General features: G+C 36.8%; 3 protein-coding genes across 3 annotated transcripts; 1 reads left to right on the top strand and 2 right to left on the bottom strand.

The window, feature by feature from the left end:
* The first annotated feature begins 2218 nt into the window (after positions 1 to 2218).
* On the top strand, positions 2219 to 4276 carry LOC104241981 (fasciclin-like arabinogalactan protein 7). Its single transcript, XM_009796955.2, has 2 exons — positions 2219 to 2337; positions 3275 to 4276. Exon 2 carries the CDS (start codon positions 3305 to 3307, stop codon positions 4103 to 4105), a length of 801 nt encoding a protein of 266 aa, XP_009795257.1. The 5' UTR covers positions 2219 to 2337; positions 3275 to 3304; the 3' UTR covers positions 4106 to 4276.
* Positions 4277 to 5928: 1652 nt separating this feature from the next.
* LOC104241980 (threonine--tRNA ligase, chloroplastic/mitochondrial 2) lies at positions 5929 to 13128 on the bottom strand. The gene is made up of 8 exons (XM_009796954.2): positions 12715 to 13128; positions 11686 to 11832; positions 11401 to 11548; positions 9569 to 9822; positions 9051 to 9428; positions 7007 to 7315; positions 6668 to 6868; positions 5929 to 6338 (listed from the first exon to the last, which is right to left on the bottom strand). The coding sequence occupies exons 1-8, from the start codon at positions 13048 to 13050 to the stop codon at positions 6078 to 6080; spliced, it is 2034 nt and encodes a 677-aa protein (XP_009795256.1). The 5' UTR covers positions 13051 to 13128; the 3' UTR covers positions 5929 to 6077.
* A 2488-nt stretch (positions 13129 to 15616) lies between these two features.
* LOC138872813 (uncharacterized) lies at positions 15617 to 18236 on the bottom strand. Its single transcript, XM_070151231.1, has 7 exons — positions 17917 to 18236; positions 17101 to 17805; positions 16878 to 17010; positions 16562 to 16678; positions 16364 to 16444; positions 16082 to 16298; positions 15617 to 15969 (listed from the first exon to the last, which is right to left on the bottom strand). Exons 1-7 carry the CDS (start codon positions 18234 to 18236, stop codon positions 15617 to 15619), a joined length of 1926 nt encoding a protein of 641 aa, XP_070007332.1.
* Positions 18237 to 23078: the final 4842 nt, after the last annotated feature.

Here is a 23078-nt window from a genome sequence, read left to right as displayed (position 1 = left end):
TCGATCTAGTTGCATGACACCTATATCTCCGTATTTATTTCCCTTGAAGAATATATATCTACAAGCCCTAATATAAGATTTATTTAGCTAATACAATTTACAAATAGGTATTATGATCAGCTATATAGCGTATAGGAAAAAATATATTCATAATAAATTCTCGCATAATAGAGCGATACGTGAAACCAAAGATAGATGGAAAGGAGACGGGTGGAAATCAAGTCTGAGGGCAACAATCTCGATAACACCGGAAGGGAATGTTACTCATGAATGCTTGTTACCCGATAACATTCAATGAAGAATATTCTGCAATATTAAATGCATAGTTCGTTATAGAGAATATGACATTCATAACTTGCCATTACATATTTTTCAATGACCCTCGTAATTGTCATTTAAGATGGGCTTGATCATAGGGCCTTGTTCCCTATGTGCAACTATAAATAGTGAGTTCAACAGCCATTGTAAGGGAATAATATTCTAACAAATTTATATTATACACTTACTCAAAAGCTCAATAACATTTTATTTCTTGCTTATTAATATTGCTATTACCGCCCCAGAAGCTTTGCTCTCGGAGCCAAGCTATCCGTTGTCTTATTTCGATTTGAACGCTATGTCTTGTATTCTTATTTAATTTTTGTATCCTTTTTGTACCAAATCGATTTGTCTGTCTATAAACCACATGTAAATTTAACTGTATCGGTTTACAAGTAAAAACATAGAAGGGTCAAGACTTAAAAAGTACCAGTATAAAAAAAAATACTTCGCCGATTTTAATTATTGTGTTTTACTTTCCTATTTAATCTGTTTGAAATGAGTTATCTTTCTATATTTAGTAATTTCTTAATTTTAATAATTTTTTTATTATCGTGGTGTCCATGCCAAGTAACTCTATCCACTAAAGTTTGGATAGATTGGAAAAAATCACTTAATGTTTTTTGCCTCCGCTACGATCACTGGTGGATGCACATGGGCACTTGTGGGTGCTTAAGCACCCATTAACTTTGACCACATTTAGTAAATTCACATAGGCAATTGTACAAATATTTAGATAAATATTGAGTGAGCACCCAAAGTAAATTCATTTTCCTTTTCTTTTGAAGTCTTTATCGCCAAGCACCCATTATTTTAAATTCTAGATCCGCCACTGGCTGTGATTTAAACCCGAGACCTCATGTTTTTCACCTATTTCATTGATCACTAGGCCATAATATTTTAGCTTTAACCTCAATTAGGGGTATTCGTCGGTCATTACGGTACAATATTTAGATATTTCGGTTCGGTATTTTCGGTATTCGGTTTCTTAAAATCCTACACCAATACCGTACCTAATTAAATTCGGTATGGTTCGGTTTTTCTCCTTTCGGTTTTGGTTTATTCGATTCGGTAACTTCGGTTTATTCGGTTTGAATACTAACTAGTGCATATAGCCATACACTCTAATACTCTTAATTAAAGTACTCAAAAATACAAAACTGAAAATGTTTGTTGACAAATATTTTGTCCAAAACTAACAAATATCGACCCAAATATAGAAAATTGTACATAAAAGAATATTTGATCATTAGAAATATCTTGTTACTTGTTTAGAGTTAATTGATGAACTTTGAGAATAAAGAAAAGTAAAATTTTAGATTTTTTATATTAAAATTTCACCGATAATATGTGTTTTGTGTAATATAATATATATTTCGGTATGGTATCGGTATTTTGGTATTTTATCTCAAAATACCAAATACTATACCTAATACTAATTTTTTTAAAAACTTAAACCAAATACCATACCAGCTACCAAAATACCGTATACCAAATACCAAAATTTTTGATTTCAGTACGGTAATTCGGTATTTACCAAATTATGCTCAGTCCTAACCTCAATGACACTGTACTATAGAAATGACATGGATGTTTAAGACTATACAATTAACTCCCTTATAAAAATAACATGATTGTTTAAGACTATACATTTTAGGCAGATAACAAATTTATAGACACAAGAATAAACATGGAAACATTATAAAGAAAACAATTAGAGATGAAATACAAGTGCGACATTGAAAGGCCAACAACGCACAGCAACTCTTTGCTTTAAAGTCTTGTCGTCAAAGTTATTTCCACTCAAAAGACAAATTAACATATATGAATATAAAATAATAAGGACAAAGAAAGCCCATAGTAATCATATACGTAAGCAAAATCCCTTTTCCCTTGACCAGATGCCAGCGCAAAACTTGTAAAATTTACACTCCTCTTTCTTTAAATACTCTCTTTGTATACCAAACTTCATACCCTTTTGCTCTCAAACCCTTTCTCTCTCTGAGCTGCTCTGTTCAGGTATTTTTCTTTCATAATCACCCTTTTAATCTTTGCATTTTCTTTCTCATAATTCTCTGTTTTTCTTAACATTTGCATTATTTTGAAGCATTTTACTTGTCCTTTTTCTATGTTTGTGTAAAAGGGTGGTGGGAGTTTGTTGGGTTTTGGGGGGGGGGGGGGCGGAATGACTGGATCTGGATCTGTGTTCTTGTTTAGCCAGGTTGATGTACTGCATTGTTTTCCTCAAAGATATCTAAAGCTGATATACTGACATTGTAACATCTGGAAGTTTACTTTAAATGGTGTTTTTACTGTTATATCTGGTTTTATCTTTGTTTTATCATTGCAGGTTGATGTACTGCATGTTACTGCATCTTTGTCTTTGATTTAGTTCTTGAGTTGATGAGTTATGATTTTACTAATTAGTGATCATTTTATACTCAGTTGTTACTTGCTCAAGTTTTTCGAGAAAATTTTAGTATGATTTTGTAATGTAAGTGTGAAAATGCACCACACTATCCATCCAAAAGGGTAGATAAAACGTACGCTTTTAGGAAATTCTGAAGTGGAAATGCTGAGATCTAAGTAAAAGGGTGTCTAGATACATAGGCGAATACATGATTTGAAGCTTATGGGCTCTTGCATTGAATTTAAATAAATTTATAATAATAATTGGATTCACGGTCAAATATTTTGTTGTTATTTAGTGAACTTCGGAATATATAGACAGAGTCTGTGCAAAAGCTACTAGGTTCTTGTGAACTTGTATGCCAAACTCTAGATCCGCCCCTGTCTAGATAACATATTCTTGTGATCTCAAATGAAAAAACGAGCTTAAATGTGAGCAGCAATTCACTTGGATCGGTCCAGTTTGGTTTAGTTTTAACTAAAGATGCTAATTTTGTGCCCATTTGCTCTGATTTTGGTGTTCTAATCATGGATCTTGAATTTGTAGGGGTCAGTGTATATCAGCACTAAGAGAAAAATGAGCTACTCTATTGTTTTCATTGTCTGTAGTTTACTTTTAGTCCTTCAATTGTCAACTGTAGCCGGGAAAGGCAAAGCTATAATTGGATCTCCGAGCCTAGCTCCAGCACCAGCACCAGGCCCCGAATACACAAACCTAACAGACTTACTCTCTGTTGCTGGCCCTTTCCACACATTCCTTAACTACCTTGAATCGACAAAAGTCATCGATACATTCCAAAGCCAAGCCAATGACACAGAAGAAGGGATCACACTCTTTGTTCCCAAAGACTCCGCCTTTGCTTCACTCAAGAAGCCTTCCCTTTCCAACCTCACCTCAGATCAACTCAAATCCCTTTGCCTTTTCCATGCATTGCCACATTACTACAGTCTAGCTGACTTCAAGAACCTTAGTGACATGAGCCCTATTAATACCTTTGCTGGAGGAAATTTATATTCCTTGAATTTCACCGATGATTCAGGGACCGTTCACCTTAACTCAGGATGGTCTAGAACTAAAGTTAGTAGCGCTGTTCGGGCCACTTTTCCGGTTGCTGTTTATCAGGTGGACAAGGTACTTCTTCCTGAAGCCATTTTCGGAACAGATTTACCTCCAATGCCGGCACCAGCACCAGCACCAGCGCCAGAAACAGATATCGCCCCTACTGCTGATAGTCCAGCTGCTGATCAAACAGGAAAAGCTAGAGCTGCAGCCTCTCCAGATTCTTCATCGCCATCGGCTTCTCACAGGATGATGAGCTGGGGTATATTGAATCATTTGGTTTTGGCAATTGCTGGTGGATTCTTGATGTTATTGTAAGGAAAATGATCTTATGGGGGGAATTTTGTTAAATTATGTTGAAAATGGGACATCTGTTTCTTATTGGTTTTGTTATACTCCATTCGTGATTTAGTATTGGTTATTGGTTACAATATTTTTGTATACATTCATGTATCATTTTCATTTCTGATACTCTATATTCTTTCTCAATCTTTCTCTATTCTTTAGTTTTATCATTGTGGATTCTTTTCCAAAGTGCTGCCAGTTCAGCTTTCTTCAGTTCAGCTTTCTCTTTGGGTGTCCACGTAGGATCCATGGAAGAGTTTCTTTGGGTGTCCATGTAGGATTCATGGAAGAGTCTCTTTTGCGATGTAGGCAGTTTACTCTAATGTAAAGTATACGTTACTTTTTGTAGTTTCTGGATATCTATCTTTTTCCGGACAGAACTAAATAAATAAACATAAGATAATACGGAAATTAGACAGTTTGATTCTCGTATTTCATATTTCTGTCTTTCTACTTTATACGGAGGGAGTATCACATCTCAATCGGATACAATGTCCAAAAACTTCCTACCCTACTTCACCAATATTAGGACTTAGGAGGAAACATATTCATAACAATCCCACATGTCAAAGAAGACACTCAAATGCAATATTAGGAAAAAAAAAAAATCACAAGGTCGAGTGACAAATCGAACTTTACTTCTAAAACACAAAAGTAGGGATCAAAGTGTTTATTGCATTAGATTCAGTGGAGACAATTCCGAATGCAGAAAACTTAGTGGCCCAAAACAACAATTCTGAATTTATCTTTAGTCTTTTCTTGATTAAATTGCCTGATTACAATTCCCAAGGATTTTTTAATGTTAATCTCTTAGGTGACATTAATTTTGTGTCCGACCTCTTTAATAGCTTGAGAGAAAAGGACAAAATCTTAAAAAACATACTTTAATACAGCTTCTCTACTATGCGACTATGTGAGTGACGAGAGAGACAGGGAAACTGAAAAATAATACTCCTCTCAAATTATCCGTCATGTTTCTTTTTAAAAAATATTAAATAAAATTTATTTTAAAACTATTTTACCCTTAGTTTTCAAGAACAATTATAATATAAAAAAAATAATTTATTTATTCTTTAATTTTTAAAATGACAAATAATTTAAGATAATTATTTTTAGAAATCAAGACAATAATTTGAGGGAGTACACACAACCATCCACTTCTTTAAAATCTTACAACTGGAATCACATGGCCTCCAATTAATCTACTAATTAATTCACGTGTAAACAATGATAGTAAAACAAAAGAGACAGTGAGCTGTTAAGACTGGTAACTGTAGATCTCAACAAACCCATTTTTTATGAGATTTTGGAGAGGTCAACTAAAGTAGAAATAGTTTATTTATCACTAAAGATACCCCAACTCAACATGGGGGGCAAGTTCTTCTTCAGTAAGTTGATAGAAATTTCAAACTTTAAAGTTGAAGTGAGAAAAAAAGTTTGTGATAGTTGAAATTGTGTTTGGATAATTAAATATATTTTTCTAGAGAAAATTAGCTAGTTAAAATTGAATATATATGAGTAGAAGAATGACACTGTATTTGGAAATAATTTAACTTTAAAATTTTCAATTTGCTATATATAAAAAGGGCAGACCAGACTGCCCAGTTCACTAAGCTCCCTCTATGCGCGGGATCCGGGGAAGAGCCGAACCACAAGGGTCTATTGTATGCCGCTATACCCTGTATTTCTGTAAGAGGCTATTTTTATGTGACATGCTTTTATTGTCACATAAATGTCATGACCTGCTTAAAACAGTAGGGATATAAGTTGAAAAGAAGGAAATACAAAATAAAAGATTCAAGTAGAAAGTAGAATTCCTGTATTCCTTTATTTTCCTCTCTCTATTGCTCTGTGGTTCAAAACTATGTTTAAATTATACAAGAATGACTTATAATTTAGGAGAGCCACTCCCAAACGTTTTAAATACCATGCTCCTGAATCCTGATCATAAGAATGTCCGGTTTTCACTTGCATTCTTTGTTCTACTGATAAATTCATCAATGGACATGTTCCCTAACTCCCCAGCAAACCTAGATCTAACAGTTACAGTTTGTGTTTCTACCTCTTTGGGCCCAACTACAGCCATCAATGGTATCTTCTGCTTCTCTGCATTCCTAATGAGTTTTGGTAGGCGTTCACCACTGCAGACCTCGACCCGAATACCACTAGCTTTTAGTTTCTTTCCCACTTCATTGCAGTACTGGAGCTGTAAACACATGCACACACAAGTCAGTCTGAGTCACCATATATATCGGCAGAAGCTTATAGTCAGATCAAAATATATAAGAGAACAAATATAATCGACCAGTTTCAAGACATAAACTTCATAATGAAACCTTTTGGTACTGTTTGACTTGACGAAAATGACATGGATCTTGATCCATATTGTACAATTAAATGAAAAACCACAAATTATGTTAAAGGGTGACTACAGGAGTTAGTACAGTGTGAGCAGTAAATCGTTGGTCATGGTAATAAATTAAACATGGTTTTATGTAAAGGGAAACAAGAATAAGTCAAACGAGTATTGATTACCTGAGCATCAGTAACGGGTAAAACTCGAGCTTGGATGGGAGAAAGCCAAAGCGGAAAATCACCAGCATAATTCTCTATGAGAACACCAAAAAAGCGCTCCAAAGATCCAAGAACTGCTCTATGGATCATGATAGGCCGCTTCCTCTCTTGATTTGAGTCAACATATGTAATGTCAAAGCGCTGGGGTAAATTGAAATCAACCTGTAGAAGTTCATGTGTCAGTGAAGGATTACAAATAAATAGCGAGCTTGAAACAGGAAAATGAAGAGGAGAAAACACTTCAAGTTTGTGAATTATTTGTTCAAGCTCAAACTTGATCAGAGTTTTGCAAACAGAGACCTGTATAGTTGAGCATTGCCACTTCCTTCCGAGAGCATCCTCAATTTTCAGATCAATCTTGGGACCATAGAATGCCCCACCACCATCATCTATCTGATAGCTCCAACCTTTGTCTTCTAAAGCATCCTTAAGTGCGGATGTTGCTTTTTCCCAAATCTCATCATCTCCCACAGCCTTTTCTGGCCTTGTTGAAAGGTTCACCTCGTACTTGTCAAAACCAAATTGCTGTAATATTTCCTCGGTCAGGTCTAACACACCCCTGATTTCATCTTTAATTCGATCCTCTAAACAGAAGATGTGTGCATCATCCTGCAAAATCAATAAATGGGTATTACATCACACTATCACAGCAACTCAAGTTGCAACTACTTAGGAGTTTCCGCCTGAAAGAAAGAACATTTGAAGCAAACATTTTATCAGAATCATCTCATAGATTTAATCTTTCTTAGTCTTTTTGTGAGATAGGAGAAGCATTCTACTAAGAAGACCGTGGAGAAGCATTCCACTAAGAAGACTGTACATTACAACATGTTGTAATGATTATAATTATAAATGCGGAAACTAAAATCTCCTACTGTGGTGGAGAAGATTACAAACAGGTAAAAAGTAAAATGGTTAACAACTCCGCACCACCAACTTCTAATGCAGGGCAAAAGGAGTTCTATATTGGTCTTTCACAAAAGCTGACGTATCACGTTAAAAGATCTAGTAATAGCAGGTTAGAAGCTGAAACTCCACAGCATCAGAGGTAATGCACTTACACGGGTCCTTTTACTTTTTAGGGGATCCTCTTGGAAATTCATTGGCATGAATAGAGGAGATAACGCGCCTTGGCTCCAGAGTCAGATTGCAGAATTACGAATATTCCAGAAATTCTGGTTATATCCTTTGAGGAAGATGAAAAATGCATTAAATTCTGCATTGGGCATAATTCGCAAGAAAGGTGTAACAAGCAAAGAGCAGAAGGCAAAATTCTGGCACCAAGTTACGAGCTGATCGGAAGAGATGGAAAATCACCAAAAAACTAATGACAAAAACAGACTAGAGGGAAAAAAATATGGAAATAATCTGGTCCCTAAGAGGATGTCTGAGTGGAGGCATAGGAGTAACAACACTCTACATGATTCGCTCCAGCCCTTGTGAGTAGGATTACTTGGTATATGCTAATGTGCGATAGCAGGCTGCCTGGTGAATTAGGTGCAAGCAAATCTGCTCAGACACCAATGTTAAGGGAAAAAAAAGAAAGAATATCAAAGTAATCTAAAGAAGTGTCCTCAATTATACCAGGCGCTTTGTGTTTACATGTGAATGTGTGTGTTTTTCCTCTCTCTCCCTTCTCTCGCAGTTCTTTGTATATGATTTGAGGTGATGGAATTTTATAGGGTACATTATGGTTCCTAAAGTTTCTTCTGGAAGAAATTTCTGGCTTTTCTGGTGTCATAAACACGACCCCTCCTTCTTCCCTTGGATGTCCAATGAAATATTTGACCTAATAAAAAGAAACTAAAAACAACAAATGATCTGCGTTTCTCTTTATTATGAAACTTTTCATGTTTACTGGAAACGCCAAACATTTCAGCCAATAACAAAGATCAGCTGTTGAGACCCAAGGCGGTATCCCAAACCCTTAAAGAGAGAACAGATTTATTTGTTTAACCATATTAGGCATGTTCTCTATGCCAGAGAGAACCCAAAGCAGACCAAGACAAAATCATAGCCTCCAAGAGGGGAAGATAGATCAATTCTATCAACTATAACAAGTATGTTGTGCTCCACAAGAAAGGTTTCCAGGAAATGCATCTTCGTTTGTTCATATTAATTGGTGCATAAGCCGTAGGTCATCATGGTTACTGGCTTACTGCACAGGCGAAGACAAATAAAATGCACTACCCATTTTATACACCCTTTCCCCCCCATTCCTTCTCTTTCAGACAATTGAATGCAATAACCGGCTAACCACTCACATTTAGGGACGATAAGTTAAATCCAAGATATAGAATTACAGATGTTCAGGTAAATAAAAATCTAATGTTTGAAAACATACCTGGGTAAAACCTCTTACACGGAAAAGGCCATGTAAGCTTCCAGATAACTCATATCTATACACTGTTCCAAGCTCTGCAACTCTGATTGGAAAATCCCGATAAGAGTGCAAGTGCCTCTTATAGACCAATACATGATAAGGGCAGTTCATTGGCCGAAGCTGATAAAGCTCTTCCTCAATCTCCATCTGATCAAACATATTCTCTTTGTAGAAGTCCAGATGACCGCTAATCTTCCAAAGATCTGCCTTAGCTACATGGGGAGTATAGAGCAAATCATAGCCCCTCTCCATATGAATCTTTTTCCAAGTGTCTTCTATTATGTGCCTAATAATAGCTCCTTTGGGATGCCAGAACACTAAGCCTCCACCAGCTTCATCCTGCCAGTTTTACAATCAATGAGTTTCAAATTCATGTAAGCATATGCAACAATGACAAAGATGTTTTTGAAACTCAGGCTAATTCCATCAATATATATATATCACAAGCTCATAAATGGGTTAATCAAAGAGAGACCTGCCTGTATGGAGAAGAGATCAAGATCTTGGCCAAGTCTCCGGTGATCACGCCGTTTAGCTTCTTCTTTGAAGTGAAGATATGCTTTTAATTGGTCCTCGTTCTCCCATGCGGTGCCATAAATCCTTTGTAGCATTGGTTTTTTTACATCTCCTCTCCAGTAAGCACCAGCAACAGATTCAAGCTCAACAGCTTTTTTGTTAATCTTTCCTGTAGTTTCAACATGAGGTCCCGCACAAAGATCCCACCATTCATTACCTGCAAAAAGCAAGCATTTGATAGTGAGAAAAAGTTAAATATACATTGTTGTTGGAGCATAGGTTTAGGTGGATGTTTCCACGATCAGATCAAATTCTGCAAAATACGAGATGAAGCTTGTGAGGATGCTTTATAAAGGATGGATAAGCAAATATTGGCTGAAGACCAACAGATTGAAGGATAGCCTTAGCTAGAACTATAAAAGTCCTAAAGTTAACATTCTTTGGCCTCCTGGAAGTCTTAATTCCTTCTGGTAAATCCAAGTTTACCTATTCTACATTTTCTCAACAAGTCAGTTATGGACTACAGCTTGGTGAAAGCTATTCTGAAGCACTTTCAAATTAAAAATAGTAACAATAATTGTTAGCACTTATTAAGAATGATGACTCAAATCCTGAACCTTGAGGGTTGAGACTGGATCATTGGACAGTTGATTTGGTTCACTTTATATTCCCGACTCAAATTAGCACACCTCAGACCTCTGCAAAGTTGTTAAAACTTGCAGGGTAGACAGGAGGAGGGTATAAGGCTTCAATGGCAAAGTTCAAGTTAGAGGTAAAAGTCCAGGGATGATTGGAGTAAGGTTTTGCACTAAATCAACAATCTCAGGATCCAACCAGGTTCAAGTCTATCTGGCTTCCAGGTGGAAGATTCAGATTTCTTTCTTCTTTTAGCACTAACAATAATTATAACAACAGATTCAGTTTTACTGCCACTGAACTCTTACTATATCAATATGCTACATAGTTCCACCTAGATCCTGGATTCAATTTGTGCATTATGACCGAAAGTGAGAAAAGGTGTTTCTTAACAGCCTGTCACGGAACTCTCAACCTTTTGGAGAAACACTTCCTACGACATCAATTTGGTCCTCCACAAATGAAGTTCCTATTTCTAGAAATAAAATTCTCTCAAAGTGAAAATATTTGACTTGGTTACACGTACAAGTGCATTTAGCACAGACCAGAACAAAATATACTACTTCACATAAATTTAAAGAAAAAAGATTTGCATTTTTTGACAATATTAAGAAGGAACTATATAATTTAGCAGAAGAATGATATCTTCAGAACAACCAACAGCAATAACTGGGGTAGATATTGAGAATTCCACCTGAAACACTTTCAGGAAGGATCTAATTAGCAGCAAAGATCAGAATTCATCCTCATGAATTAGTCTAGCACTCTACCATATGGTCATTTGTTATATAATGATGACACCAAGATAGCTACTAAGGTTTTGTCAACATGCATATTAGTATATCCTCAAGAAAAAGAAAAAAAAGGTTCATACTCTCAAAAATGCTCAAGTGGAATACCACAATCTTCTGTCAAGATAACTTTGATAATGCGAGACATTTAATTCATCAATCACCAAGTAAGTGTAGTCCTGAAATATATAGGATTTATGGTTCTTGAATCAACTCCCCACAATAATTCTCATTTGTGAGCCATTCAATCGTTAAGTAAAAGCTCATATCGTCTCAATTAAAACACATGTACAATGCGCTAAAGTAACGTTTTACATATAAGTTTCTCAGACTAAAGTCTAAACAAAAGCAACTAATCAAAGTCTTACCAATATGATATATGGTAATCGGTTCCTCCTTTATGCTCTCTAAAATTTCTACCTTGTAAGGTTCATTGATAGCCATTATTCTTCTCTGAGCTTCGTCCCGACTAACTTCTTCTCTAACAAGAGGCAAATTTCGGCTGATAATTCGATCCTACAGAAAATTCAGGATGTCAATTCTCTAGCCGGAAGTGATAGCTTCACTGACAAACTTCAACTATTTCCTTATTCTTTTCTTTTAGGGGGTTGGATTGTTAGGGGGGGCTAACTGAAAAAGAATGAGTAGCTCACCATTTCCTTCTTAATCCTCTTCAAGTCTCTGTCAGTCAATGGCTCCATATCAAAATCATAATAAAAACCATTTTCAATCCAGGGCCCAATTGTCACTTTTGCATTTGGGTAAAGCTTTTGGACTGCCATGGCCATAACATGAGCACACTACAGCAAGAGATGCATTGAACCGCCCTCAGAATTGTAATTTATAATAGTATTAAAATCTGCTGGTCACACTTAACTACAAAAACTGACATTCTACATAATCCCATGAGCGAGTAAAGTCAACACTCCTCGCTAAAAAAAGGAATATGTTGCAATGACAAAACGAACTTCATTTCCAACAACATTAAAATCATAAAAGAACAAACTTTACAAATCCAAATAACGTACAAGAAGATGACTATGAGTTATAACAGAAACTAATTACTTAAACGCAATGGATGTCTTCGGTAAAGCAAAAATAGCTTTCTGTGAAAAAATATTTCACCTTTGTAAATCATTTCATGGACTATTTTCCAATGTTTAAGTGAAAAAAAGCAGTAGGTGGCACATGGTAATCTAGGAAAGAGCATAAGAACATCATGTTGAGTGATATTGTCAGCGCCTCCGCGGTGGATCCACAGTGTAAGCTATGAGTTCAGCCGAACTCATTAGCTTTGGCCTAGACCCTGTATATGTGTTAAGAAATGCAGTAAACATGTACAAATATTAAATTTATTAGCACTTGAGGTCGTCCTATAATCGTGAATCTATAAAGTTAAATCCTGGATCTACCTCTGAATTATATGTGGCATTAAAGATTGAGAACAATGTTTTAAGTGTTATTATTTCTGTAATTGCCCCTCTTTCGGAGGAAAATATTTTCAATATAATTTAACCTGGTATAACAAGTTACTTAGTATTACAATTTATCAAAAATTACCAATTAGTGCTATTAAATAGAGTTATCTACATTGTGTAAATCTTTTTAACTTGAACCTAATATAGTAGAAATGGATTTGTTTCTTCAATACCCAAATAAAAAATCCAAAATATGTACATTACCGTGTGGCGAACTCTAAGGAGCGTGTCAGACGATTCGTTAGTGGGAAGAACAATTTTCTCAACTGGGGCATCACCATTTGTCCGTTCATCGGCGGCAGCAGGAGCTTCAGAAGAATCGGTGGCGACGGCATGGGTCGAGAAAGAATTGCTGTGACATCTCAGCAACTTGTTCCTAATGCTACTACAGTTCTTGGATGGGTAAAGAACAAAAAGACTAGTGCTAAATTGACGAATAGGGAAGCTATAAAAGGTGTTTCTTATAGAGGAAGTGAAGAGAGAAGGGCGTGAAGATAGTGATAAAGCCATTGTTTTGCCTAGAGCGCCAACGCACTTCATTTTTGAGCCTTTGGCTATCGCTGTGTTGTTGCTGGGTCTTTTGATTTCTGTGGTGGAGGTTTTGTTTCCTCATATTTCACTCCCACTTCTACTTTTACCGGGACTAATAATAGTTTTTTTTATAATATATATATATATATAAAATCCCAAAATAGGTCCAAAGCTTACAAGATGTTCAAACTAAAATAGAAGTTGCACGAAGCTACAAGCTACTAAAAAGATAGAAAAGCTAAAGTCTAATGAACTAGCTATTACAGCATTGCCCGCTTAATGCTTCCTTATCCTGTCACTATATGTGAATCCAATTGCCAGTGGCAAATACCAAGCAGCACCTATCAAGTTCTCATCAGTCCATAGGCTAGAATGAATTCCAAACATCTCCACCACATAATTGAAGCCACCATAGTCTTCCAATCATTAGTGTTGCTACAATATGATCTCCACAGGCAGTATATTGACTCTATCCAAGTATAAATCATGTGGTCGATCAGCAATATTCGGCAGGCTTTGCAAGGCAAAAGTCAGGCTGGGGCTGACTTTATGCAGGCTTTGCAAGGCAAAAGCCAGGCTGGGGTTGGCTTTAAGCAGGCTTTGCAAGGCAAAAAACCAGTCTGGGGTTGGCTTTAGGTAGGCTTTGCAAGGCAAGAGCCAGGCCAGGGATGGCTTTAAGCTGGCGATGCCAGGGTAACGCCAGGTTATAATCAGGCTTTAGCCTGGCGCCGCCAGACCTGTGGAGCTGGGTGATTTTATGTTCTTGTAAGCTCAGATCCTTCTCTTCCCGAACATTTAATGTAGAAATCATTCTAAACATTGCTAAACTATCCTCAGATTGAGCATGAGGACATGCTAATACCATTGAGAAATGATTCAACAATCTCCAGAAATTCCACATAGCAGATTCAACATTTTCCTTAATATTTGAACATATCAAAAGTATAATAAATTGCACCATCCAATACCTGCTTATCACATTGGTCCTGTACACTATCAAAGCACCCCCAGAATGAGCATGTGACCATACTAATACCACTGGAAAGTATCTTAATAGCATACAGAATGAGACATAAAAGAAACACGCACGTATGTGCAGATTCCAATCCTGTGAAGCCATAAGTCTGGGACTCTTCTCTTTACTATTCTAATCCTAAGGTTAGGAGTTTGAGACTTGTCTAAATTAATCAACCTCTTCCATGCACTAGGCAGTTCAGAGAATGAGTGAAACTCAGATGTACCTGCAAAAGAAAAAATAATGTTAGCTATAAAATCCACCACTGAGTTGCCTTCTCTGAACACATGTTGAAAGATCATATTGAAGTTGCCCTTCATCTCTATAATTTTCTTCACATCATTTGCAATTACCCAAGGAGGATCACATTCCCGTTGTATCACTTTCTTTACCACTAATGAATCAGTCTCCAATATGAGAGGGTGAAGATCATGCTTCACACAGTATTCCAATCCTTGAAGAATAATCTTAGCTTCAGCCACCACATTAGTTGTCACCCCAGGTCTACTGCCCTTGCATACATCACATCACCTTCATCATTCCTCACACAAAAGCCTAATGAGCTAGGACCAGGATTTCCTTTTGAGGCTCCATCAGTATTGCATCTGTACCAACCATGAAAAGGAAGCTACCATGTTACTCTTGTAGTGATCAATATAGGTTTATATCCTTCAAAATATTGAATTATGTCTGGCCATAACAATGGAATATTAGACATCCAAGCATACCTCACCCTTGCCAATTGATGCAATGTCCTATTGTTCTCATGAATTACCCTATTTGTCGATACTAAACCCCCATGTTTACCTGTATTTCTTCTCTTCCAAAGTTCCCAAGTGATGATAGCTGGTACTGCTTGAAACAATGGCTTTAGCTTTGGACAACATTGAGTATACCACCAATGTCTTATAACCTGCTTCAATTGAATCAATGGCACAGTAATTCCAGCAGCCTCCATGAATAAGTTCCATAATTTAGAGGCAGTAGAACTTGTGATAAATATATGCTCAATAGATTCTTCCTGGGGCTGCTGACAACACCAATACCTAGACATCACCATTTGCCCCTGCCTCCTCCACATGTCATTAGTGGCTATTTTCTTCCTCCACAATCTCCACAAGAAGAAGGATATCTTAAATGGTAAGCCTTTAATCCACGTTAACTTGAATTCCTTATTAGGATCAACCCTATGCTTTAATATTTGCCAAGCACTGCTAATATTGAACTTGCTTGAAGAAGTTGACATCCAGTATGGCCTATCCCCGTATCCCTCTCAGCCTTCATAATGCACATTTAGCCTTTATGTTCTATAATTTCCTCATTGAAGGTTTGATCTAGCAGCTGATCATCCCATGTTTCACCTTGCCGTAGTTTTGCCACATCCTGAAGATCTTTATTGATTGGAAAGTCTTCAGGTAATACATGATAAAGTTCACCCAATCCCGTCCAATTTTCATGCCAAATATTAGTTGTTCCACTCTTCAATTCCCATAGGATCTCATGTTCTACTTCTTCCCTAGCATTCAACATTTGTCTCCAAACATTAGACCCCCTTCTAAACTACACCATCGTTGGTATCTCCTTCTTGCAATACTTATTCCACATGAAATTAGACCACAAAGATTTTGTGGTCCTAAACCTCCACCATAGTTTAGCAAACAATGCCCTCGACACATCATGTAAGGACTTAAAACCTAGGCCCCCTTCCTCTTTAGGAAGGAAAAGATTTTTCCATGAGGCCCAATGTCTGCTTCTCCCTTCTTCCTTTGTGCTCCAAAAGAACCTAGCAAAAATCTTATGAAGATGCTCCAAGACATTTTTTGGTAGATGCAGGACTGATAACATGTGGACCGACATACTTTGCAACACACTAGTAATGAGTGTTGCCTTTCCTCCAAATGACAACAACTTTCCTTTCCATGAATGCAATTTAGCCTTTACTTTCTTTTTAAGATCCTTATAATATTTCTTCCTCCTTTTAGTGTAAAAAATAGGACACCCTAGATATGTGAAAAGATAATTTACCTTTTGCAAATCCTGTAATAGCTCCAACCGACTGACACAATCCATTAAGAATCTTTGAATACATGTAGTATGAACTCTTATCTTTGTTGATCATCTGGCCTGGTATCTTCTCATAGTTCCCCAACACTGCCATAATCTTGCTCAAGGATGGAGGATGAGCAGAAGCAAAGATTATAATATCATCAGCATATGTCAAGTGGTTTAAAGGATCAGACCACTTAGGCATTCCAATCCCACAAATGACTTATCTTCAAATAGCTTATTCAAATACCTGAAAAGTACCTCAGCTGACAGAATGAATAATGCTGGTGATAGAGGATCCCCTTGCTTCACACCCCTTGAAGACTTAAAGAACCCTGAGGACTGCCCATTCACCAATATTGAATACCAGTTATTTGACACCAAGTTCCACACCATGTTGATGAAGTGCTCAGAAAATCCCATCTTCCTTAGTACAAGCAATAAATATTTCTATGAAACCTTATCATAGGCCTTAGCCATATCAAGCTTGATCACCATATTAGCTGGCTTTCTCCTTAACCTTATGTCAACGACAATTTCTTGAGTCAATAAGATATTCTCAAATATACTTCTACCCTTCACAAATCCGGATTGATTAGGAGATATTAGAGAAAGCAAAAAAAAAATTCCAATCTATCATGTAACACTCTAGACAAGACCTTGTTAATGAAGTTGCTCAAGCTAATAGGTCTTAAGTTAGAAAGGTCTCTACTCTAGGTTTTTAAGGCAGCAACACTAGATTGGTGTGAGTGATGGATTTAGGCAGTGTTAGCACCATGTTGTGTATATCAGCACCAATAACATCCCAACATGTTTGATAAAACAGGCCAATGAATCCATCTGGACCACTAGCACTCTCCCCACTAAGCTCAAAAACTGCTGTCCTTACCTCTTCAATTGTTGGCAATCTGCTAAGTTCCAAATTCTATTCTATAGTGACCATCAAAGGTACTTTATTGAGCAAGGAAAAGTCAGATGTATCACCTTCATTTGTGAACTGTTCTTGATAAAAGTCCACTGCAGCTGTAGCCAATTGCTCCTGGTCTTCAATCCATACCCCACTTTCACTTTTGATCCTCTTCAGTTGTAATTTCTTTCTTTTGCCATTGACATGATTGTGAAAAAAACTTATATTCATATCTCCTTCAGCAAACCAAGTCATCCCAGCTTTTTGTTTCCAATACTGCTCCTCAATACTCAAGTATTTCTTCAATTCAGATTGTGCCTTTTGAAGCACAATCATGTTCTCAATTGTAGGCTCTTCTTCAAACAACATCTCTTTCACCCTAACAATGTCCTCAAAAATAGCCAACTGCTTGAAGATATCACCAAATGTTTCCCTACTCCATTTTGACAGTGCTGCCTTCACCCTCTTGAGCTTCTGCTTGAACATCAAAAACGGATCCCCTATGAAATCAACTTCCCAATTCCGCCTCACCACATCCATAAATGTAGCATATTTAGTCCAAAAGTTCAAGAACCTGAAAAGCTTGACAGAATTGGTGGTCTGCTCCCTATATGTTATCAACAATGGTGCATGATCTGATCCAATTCTGATTAGATGCTCAACTTCAATAGTTGGCAATATGTTCTGAAATGGCAAATTCACAAAGATCCTATCCAATATTTTGAATATACACGCAGCATTGGATCTCCCATTCCACCATATAAATGGACTTCCTTTGTATCCTTGCTCAAACAAACTACAAGAATTTATACAAAATGCAAAATCCTCATATTTAGGCGGGTGTACCAGTAGTCCTCCTATTTTCTCATCTTTATGTAATATCACATTGAAATCCCCTCATACCAACCATGACAATTTCATATAACTTGCTAAGTAATACAAGTTATCCCACAATTCCAACCTCTCAATTACTGAACATTTTGCATAAACAAATATCATCATCATATGCTGCCCCATGTCATGGTGATGCACTCTCACAGTCACATATTGCTCAGTATCCTCCACTAATTCCCATTCCACCACTGCATTAAAGAACAACCATATTTGCCCATTAATATTTGCATAAGTCATCTCCATATTCAACCTTCTTCTATATCTATCAGTGAATCTCTTCTTTTGAAAAGGTTCCATCAATGCAACTACACAAAAGTTATGCTTCCTATTCATGTTGATCACCCTAAGAAAGGCCTGATGTGTATTCACAGACCTTATATTCTATATTAATGTTTTGATTATCATTTAGATAGAGAAGCTGCCCTCATAGGCATAATTCTTGAAGGTTGTTGTGGATCTTATTCTGATTCTTCCTTAGCACTAGCTGTAGGTGATAGATCTCCATCCTTAGCCACCTGTTTGAAGTTTTCTGCTGTTGATTCATCATCTCCCTCATCCTCTATAGGATTTTATCTCATTAAGTTTTCATCAATTGGTACCACATTGTGTGTAACTAAATCATGTAAATATTGTAGTGGAGTCTTCAGTGGAATATTAAGATGCACCTGCATAATTTGATCAGTGCCATATTCTATAGGCACTTCCTCTATTTCCCCAAATGCTCTTGGAACAATTGCCTGCTCATCATTCTTTTCATTGCTATACTCTAATCCTACTATATCATCCATAACCTTCACATTATCATCAAGTTTGTTCTCCAATGCATACACCCGAACATCATCTACATAGGCCAAAATCTTACCAGTTGCACTAGGGATAAGGTTTACTATCGATGCTTCATCAGGTGACCCTGGTGCCAGGCCTGGCGTCGCTAGCCTAACTCCTGGGGTACCTGGCTTTAGGCCTGGCGTCGCCAGCCTAACGCTTGGGGAGCCTGGCTTTAGGCCTGGCGTCACCAGCCTATCGCTAGGTGGGCTACTATCCCTCACTTTGTATCCTGTTGTCTTTGCCGTGCCTATTTGATCATCCTCTACCTCAATTGAGTCCCTCCCTACAACCTTTGTTGAGTTTATCTCATCAAGGTTCTCAAGCTGCCCAGAGTCTGCAAATATTTGAGATGGCATATCTTGACATAATTGGTTTGTAATCACATTGAGTTGCCTTAGCTCCTCTTTGCTAGTTCCAAACCTTCTATGAACCCATTCAATTATGGATTCCTTATTAGCCTTTTCATCAATACTTTGATCACTGGGAACAATAGGATTAGCCTTAGCTAAGTTCCCATTATGCTGATCTTCCAACACTTTCTCAACTGTTTCCTTCTTCACACGCTTAAGTTCTTGTTTATTACCTTCTCCCCCTGGTTTAGTATTAGCATCCTTCCCAACCCTAACCTTAGAAGCCTTAGGATTAGGGCTTGAAGCTCTGGTATTGCCTTCTTTTTCCTTCTCATATCCCTTCTTTGATTGTTTTTTTCCATGTTCCTTCTTCTTACCATTGCTATGATCCTCACCTTTGTCTTCAGTAATTTGTATAGTAGGTTGATGAACTTCCTCAACCTCTAATGCATTAAACTTGTTCTTGGTTGCTACTTCCTCAAGTTTGGCCTTCCCTTTACCCTTGCCATCTTCCTTACCTTGTTTGTTATCAACAATGTGACCCCTATTATCGCGTTGGTATTTATTCTTCCTTGCTTGTATCCATTCCTGCTTGGCATGATTAGTAGCAGGCTTACCAACCACCTTTCCACTTGACAGAACCTTTGTTGAATTTGCAGCTGTACCAATTGCTTCAGTACTTAGCACAACTGTCTTCTCCTTGCCTTGATCCTCAACATCTTCATCAAATCTCTTATGTAACTCAGGATGAATTACCCAACATTCTACCTCACTATGCCTTTGTTTCTTGCAAGACTTGCAATATTTAGGCATATAATCATACTTTATCATAATCCATTAAAACTCTTCTGGCCCAGATTCATCAACTTCTTCAACAATCTTAATACGTTTAGGGAAATTACCTAACAAATTAACTTCTACCTTCACCTTAGCACAACTAGGTCTAGTCCCATTTTGAGTTGCTAGGTCTACATGTAATGGGTTACCAACTGCACTATCTAATGAAAATACACATTCCTTACCAAAGAAATTTGGAGGAAGTTCTGGAAAGCTAATCCAAGATATGGTAATTGGAGTCTCTTCATCAGGTGTCCACCATGGATTTCATTTTGTACAATGCATCTGCCATATGTCTGATTGAGCCTTTAAGTGAAAGGATGAATTTGAAAGAAGATGAATATAATCCTCCAATAATGATAATCTAATCAACACACGATTATCTTCAATCAAGCCAACTGAGCAATGACCCTTAATCTCACATTGAATTGGAATCACTTTACGTAATTCACCTATAACAGGCTTTCCATATGAAAATTTTCCAAGAACTGCAAGTTAAAGCCCTTGTTGTACGATGGATTGTTTCACTTATTGCTTCTTCCACTTCACAACTGGTTCTCTATGCAGGAACTCAACGGGTTTCAACGGTAGCGTAGCTAGGGTTTGCATGGGGGCATTAATGGTGGTAGGTTTTAGAAGTTTTGAATAATCCATGGGTTGGGGGTTGTTGTTTGTAATCGTGGATGGTTGGGCGATGGTGGGGGAAGGTTGGGGGGCAAGCACAACCACTGGCCGTGGAGGCCATAGTAGGGCAGTCGCCGGTGAAGGGCACAAAATCATCCAAGAATCAGGAGAGAGAATAAAGCTTTTTATACTATATATTTTTCTTGTATATAGTATATAAATTTTGTACGTTTTTGCAACTATCAAATATAAATAATTTTAACTGCGGCCTAAAGGGGATCTTTTCCCTAAATATTTTTATTGAAAACATTTATTTTACAGAAAAGGTCTAAAAATGCCACTCAACTAACAGAAATGGCTTATCTATGCCATCCGTTAAAATGACTCTATTTCCATGCCAGTAATGTTATACTTTTGGCCTATTTATGCCACTATCCACTAACTGTTCCAATTTGTAGTTTTTAAATAATAAGAATTAATTTTCCGACCCCACATTTGCCACGTGTCTTTATATTACTGGATCTTCTTTATTTGACCCTACATTTCTTTTAACCCTGGTTATGTATAATTAACCAAGCACAACCTGATAAAATCCAACCACATAACCCAAAACTAAACCCTAGTTCGATGAACACCCCCAATCAACAACCCTATACAAAGTCTAAAATTCAATTTCTCCATTATCATTATGAAATTCTTAATAGGGTTTAGGTCTATTGTTCAATTACTATTCATCTTCGTAGTACCTTTTTCGTGTTAACTCTTCAAAATGTCTGCCGGGTCGAGCGACTCAATTGACTCAAAGAGGAAGTGTCGTTGTGAATTTGTAGCTAATCATTTTACGACGACGACTCCTATGAATTATGGGAGACGTTTTTACAAGTGTCCATTGCTCGAAGTAATTATAATTTACATTATGCATTCTATTTTTTTATGGTGTAATGTTTTATTGGGACATAATCAGTGATTTTATTATGCAATTGTTTGACAAAAATAAGGTTATGGGTATTGGGAATTGGACAATGTTGAACTTTTTCCGCGAGCTATAATCGTCATTAGCAGTCAAAGGATAAAATTGAAAGCTTTTAAAATTGAAAGAAATAGGTTGATGAAGAAGATAACTGATTTTGAAGCTTTTGTTGTTATTGATATTGAAATGATAACAGAGTTAAGGGAAAGATTGGATGCACTTGAAGCGTCTGCTGTTGAGGATACCTCGAAGATTGTAGAGTTAAGGGGAAATGTATTTAGGCAGTTGATTTTGTTGATTTTATTGTTTGCTTGCCTTATTGTGTTCATGGCAGCATGGGCTGTGAAATGATCCATGTTATGATCATTACTTAGAATTCTATAATTTGGTCTTTTGTTAGGTATATTTTTGTGCTATGTAATTTTGACTTCATGTAACAAAAGAAGAATTTTCTCCTCATAAATGGATTCAATCTTTAGTTTTGTTGTGCTAGTAATAGTCCATGTTATGAGCATTGCTTTGTTAGTTCTAAGATAGTCCTCTTTAGGACATGTTCATTTTGAACTAGTCTTCAGTAACTAATTTTGAAGCCTCACTACAACATATAACAGTCCAATATATAAACATATAACAATCCAATATTAATACATCTCTGACATTTGAACCAAACTGATCATACGAAGTAGAAAGTAAACCAAACTGATCTTAACTAATCATAGCAAAAAATAACTAATCATACGAAGTAGAAGCTAAACCAAACCGATCTTAACTGATCATAGCTAAATACAAAAGTAGAAGCTAAACCAAACTGATCATACAGAAATAGAAGCTAAACCAAACAGATCATAACTGATCATTGCTGACACATGAAATAGAAGCTAAACCAAATAAATCATAACTGACATTTAAATAAGATATCTCACATCAACTGTCTTCAAAATACATAATACTAAAATCTAATTGGTATTTCAAGGTTAAACTAAATGTAACAACAAAAAGTCAACTAGTCAACTGGTTTAACCTTTAAATACCACTATATTCAACATTCTAGCGGCATAATTGAACATTACAAAAACTTAACCCATAGTAGCTTTCAACAGTAGCTTATACTCTTGTGTTTCAATAAGAGTAGCTTTCAACAAAATACTTCTTTCATTTATTTGCTGGTTCCCCCTGGCCCTTCCTTGCCTTCATCTTGTACTTCTTTTTTCTTACTTCTGCTTGAAGCTGGCTTGATATAATTGCTAGTTTTTCATTCCAAGTAGCCTTTGTTGGTGAATAAGGCAGGTTCGTTGGTGTTGTTGCACCTGTTTCATCTCCAATAAATTGAATCCTTCTTGTACTGGTTGGATTCATGTGTACCTTCCTCATGGCTAGTCTCGTGTCAGTCTCATATATAACCATCGGCCTAATTTTAGGGTCTTCGTCATCTCCAATATCAGATCCATAACTATTGCACTCTTGTGTTCTAGCTTGTGTGTTAAAGACTGACTGTTGAGACTGTTGTGCTCCCACTTCAGTTTCAAAGAATTCTTTACTGAACATTGAACTGTATCCAAGCATTTG

The sequence above is a fragment of the Nicotiana sylvestris genome, chromosome 7 (assembly GCF_000393655.2).
Source record: "Nicotiana sylvestris chromosome 7, ASM39365v2, whole genome shotgun sequence".
Classification (NCBI taxonomy): domain Eukaryota; kingdom Viridiplantae; phylum Streptophyta; class Magnoliopsida; order Solanales; family Solanaceae; genus Nicotiana; species Nicotiana sylvestris.
This window is presented reverse-complemented; position numbering and strand designations above follow the sequence as displayed.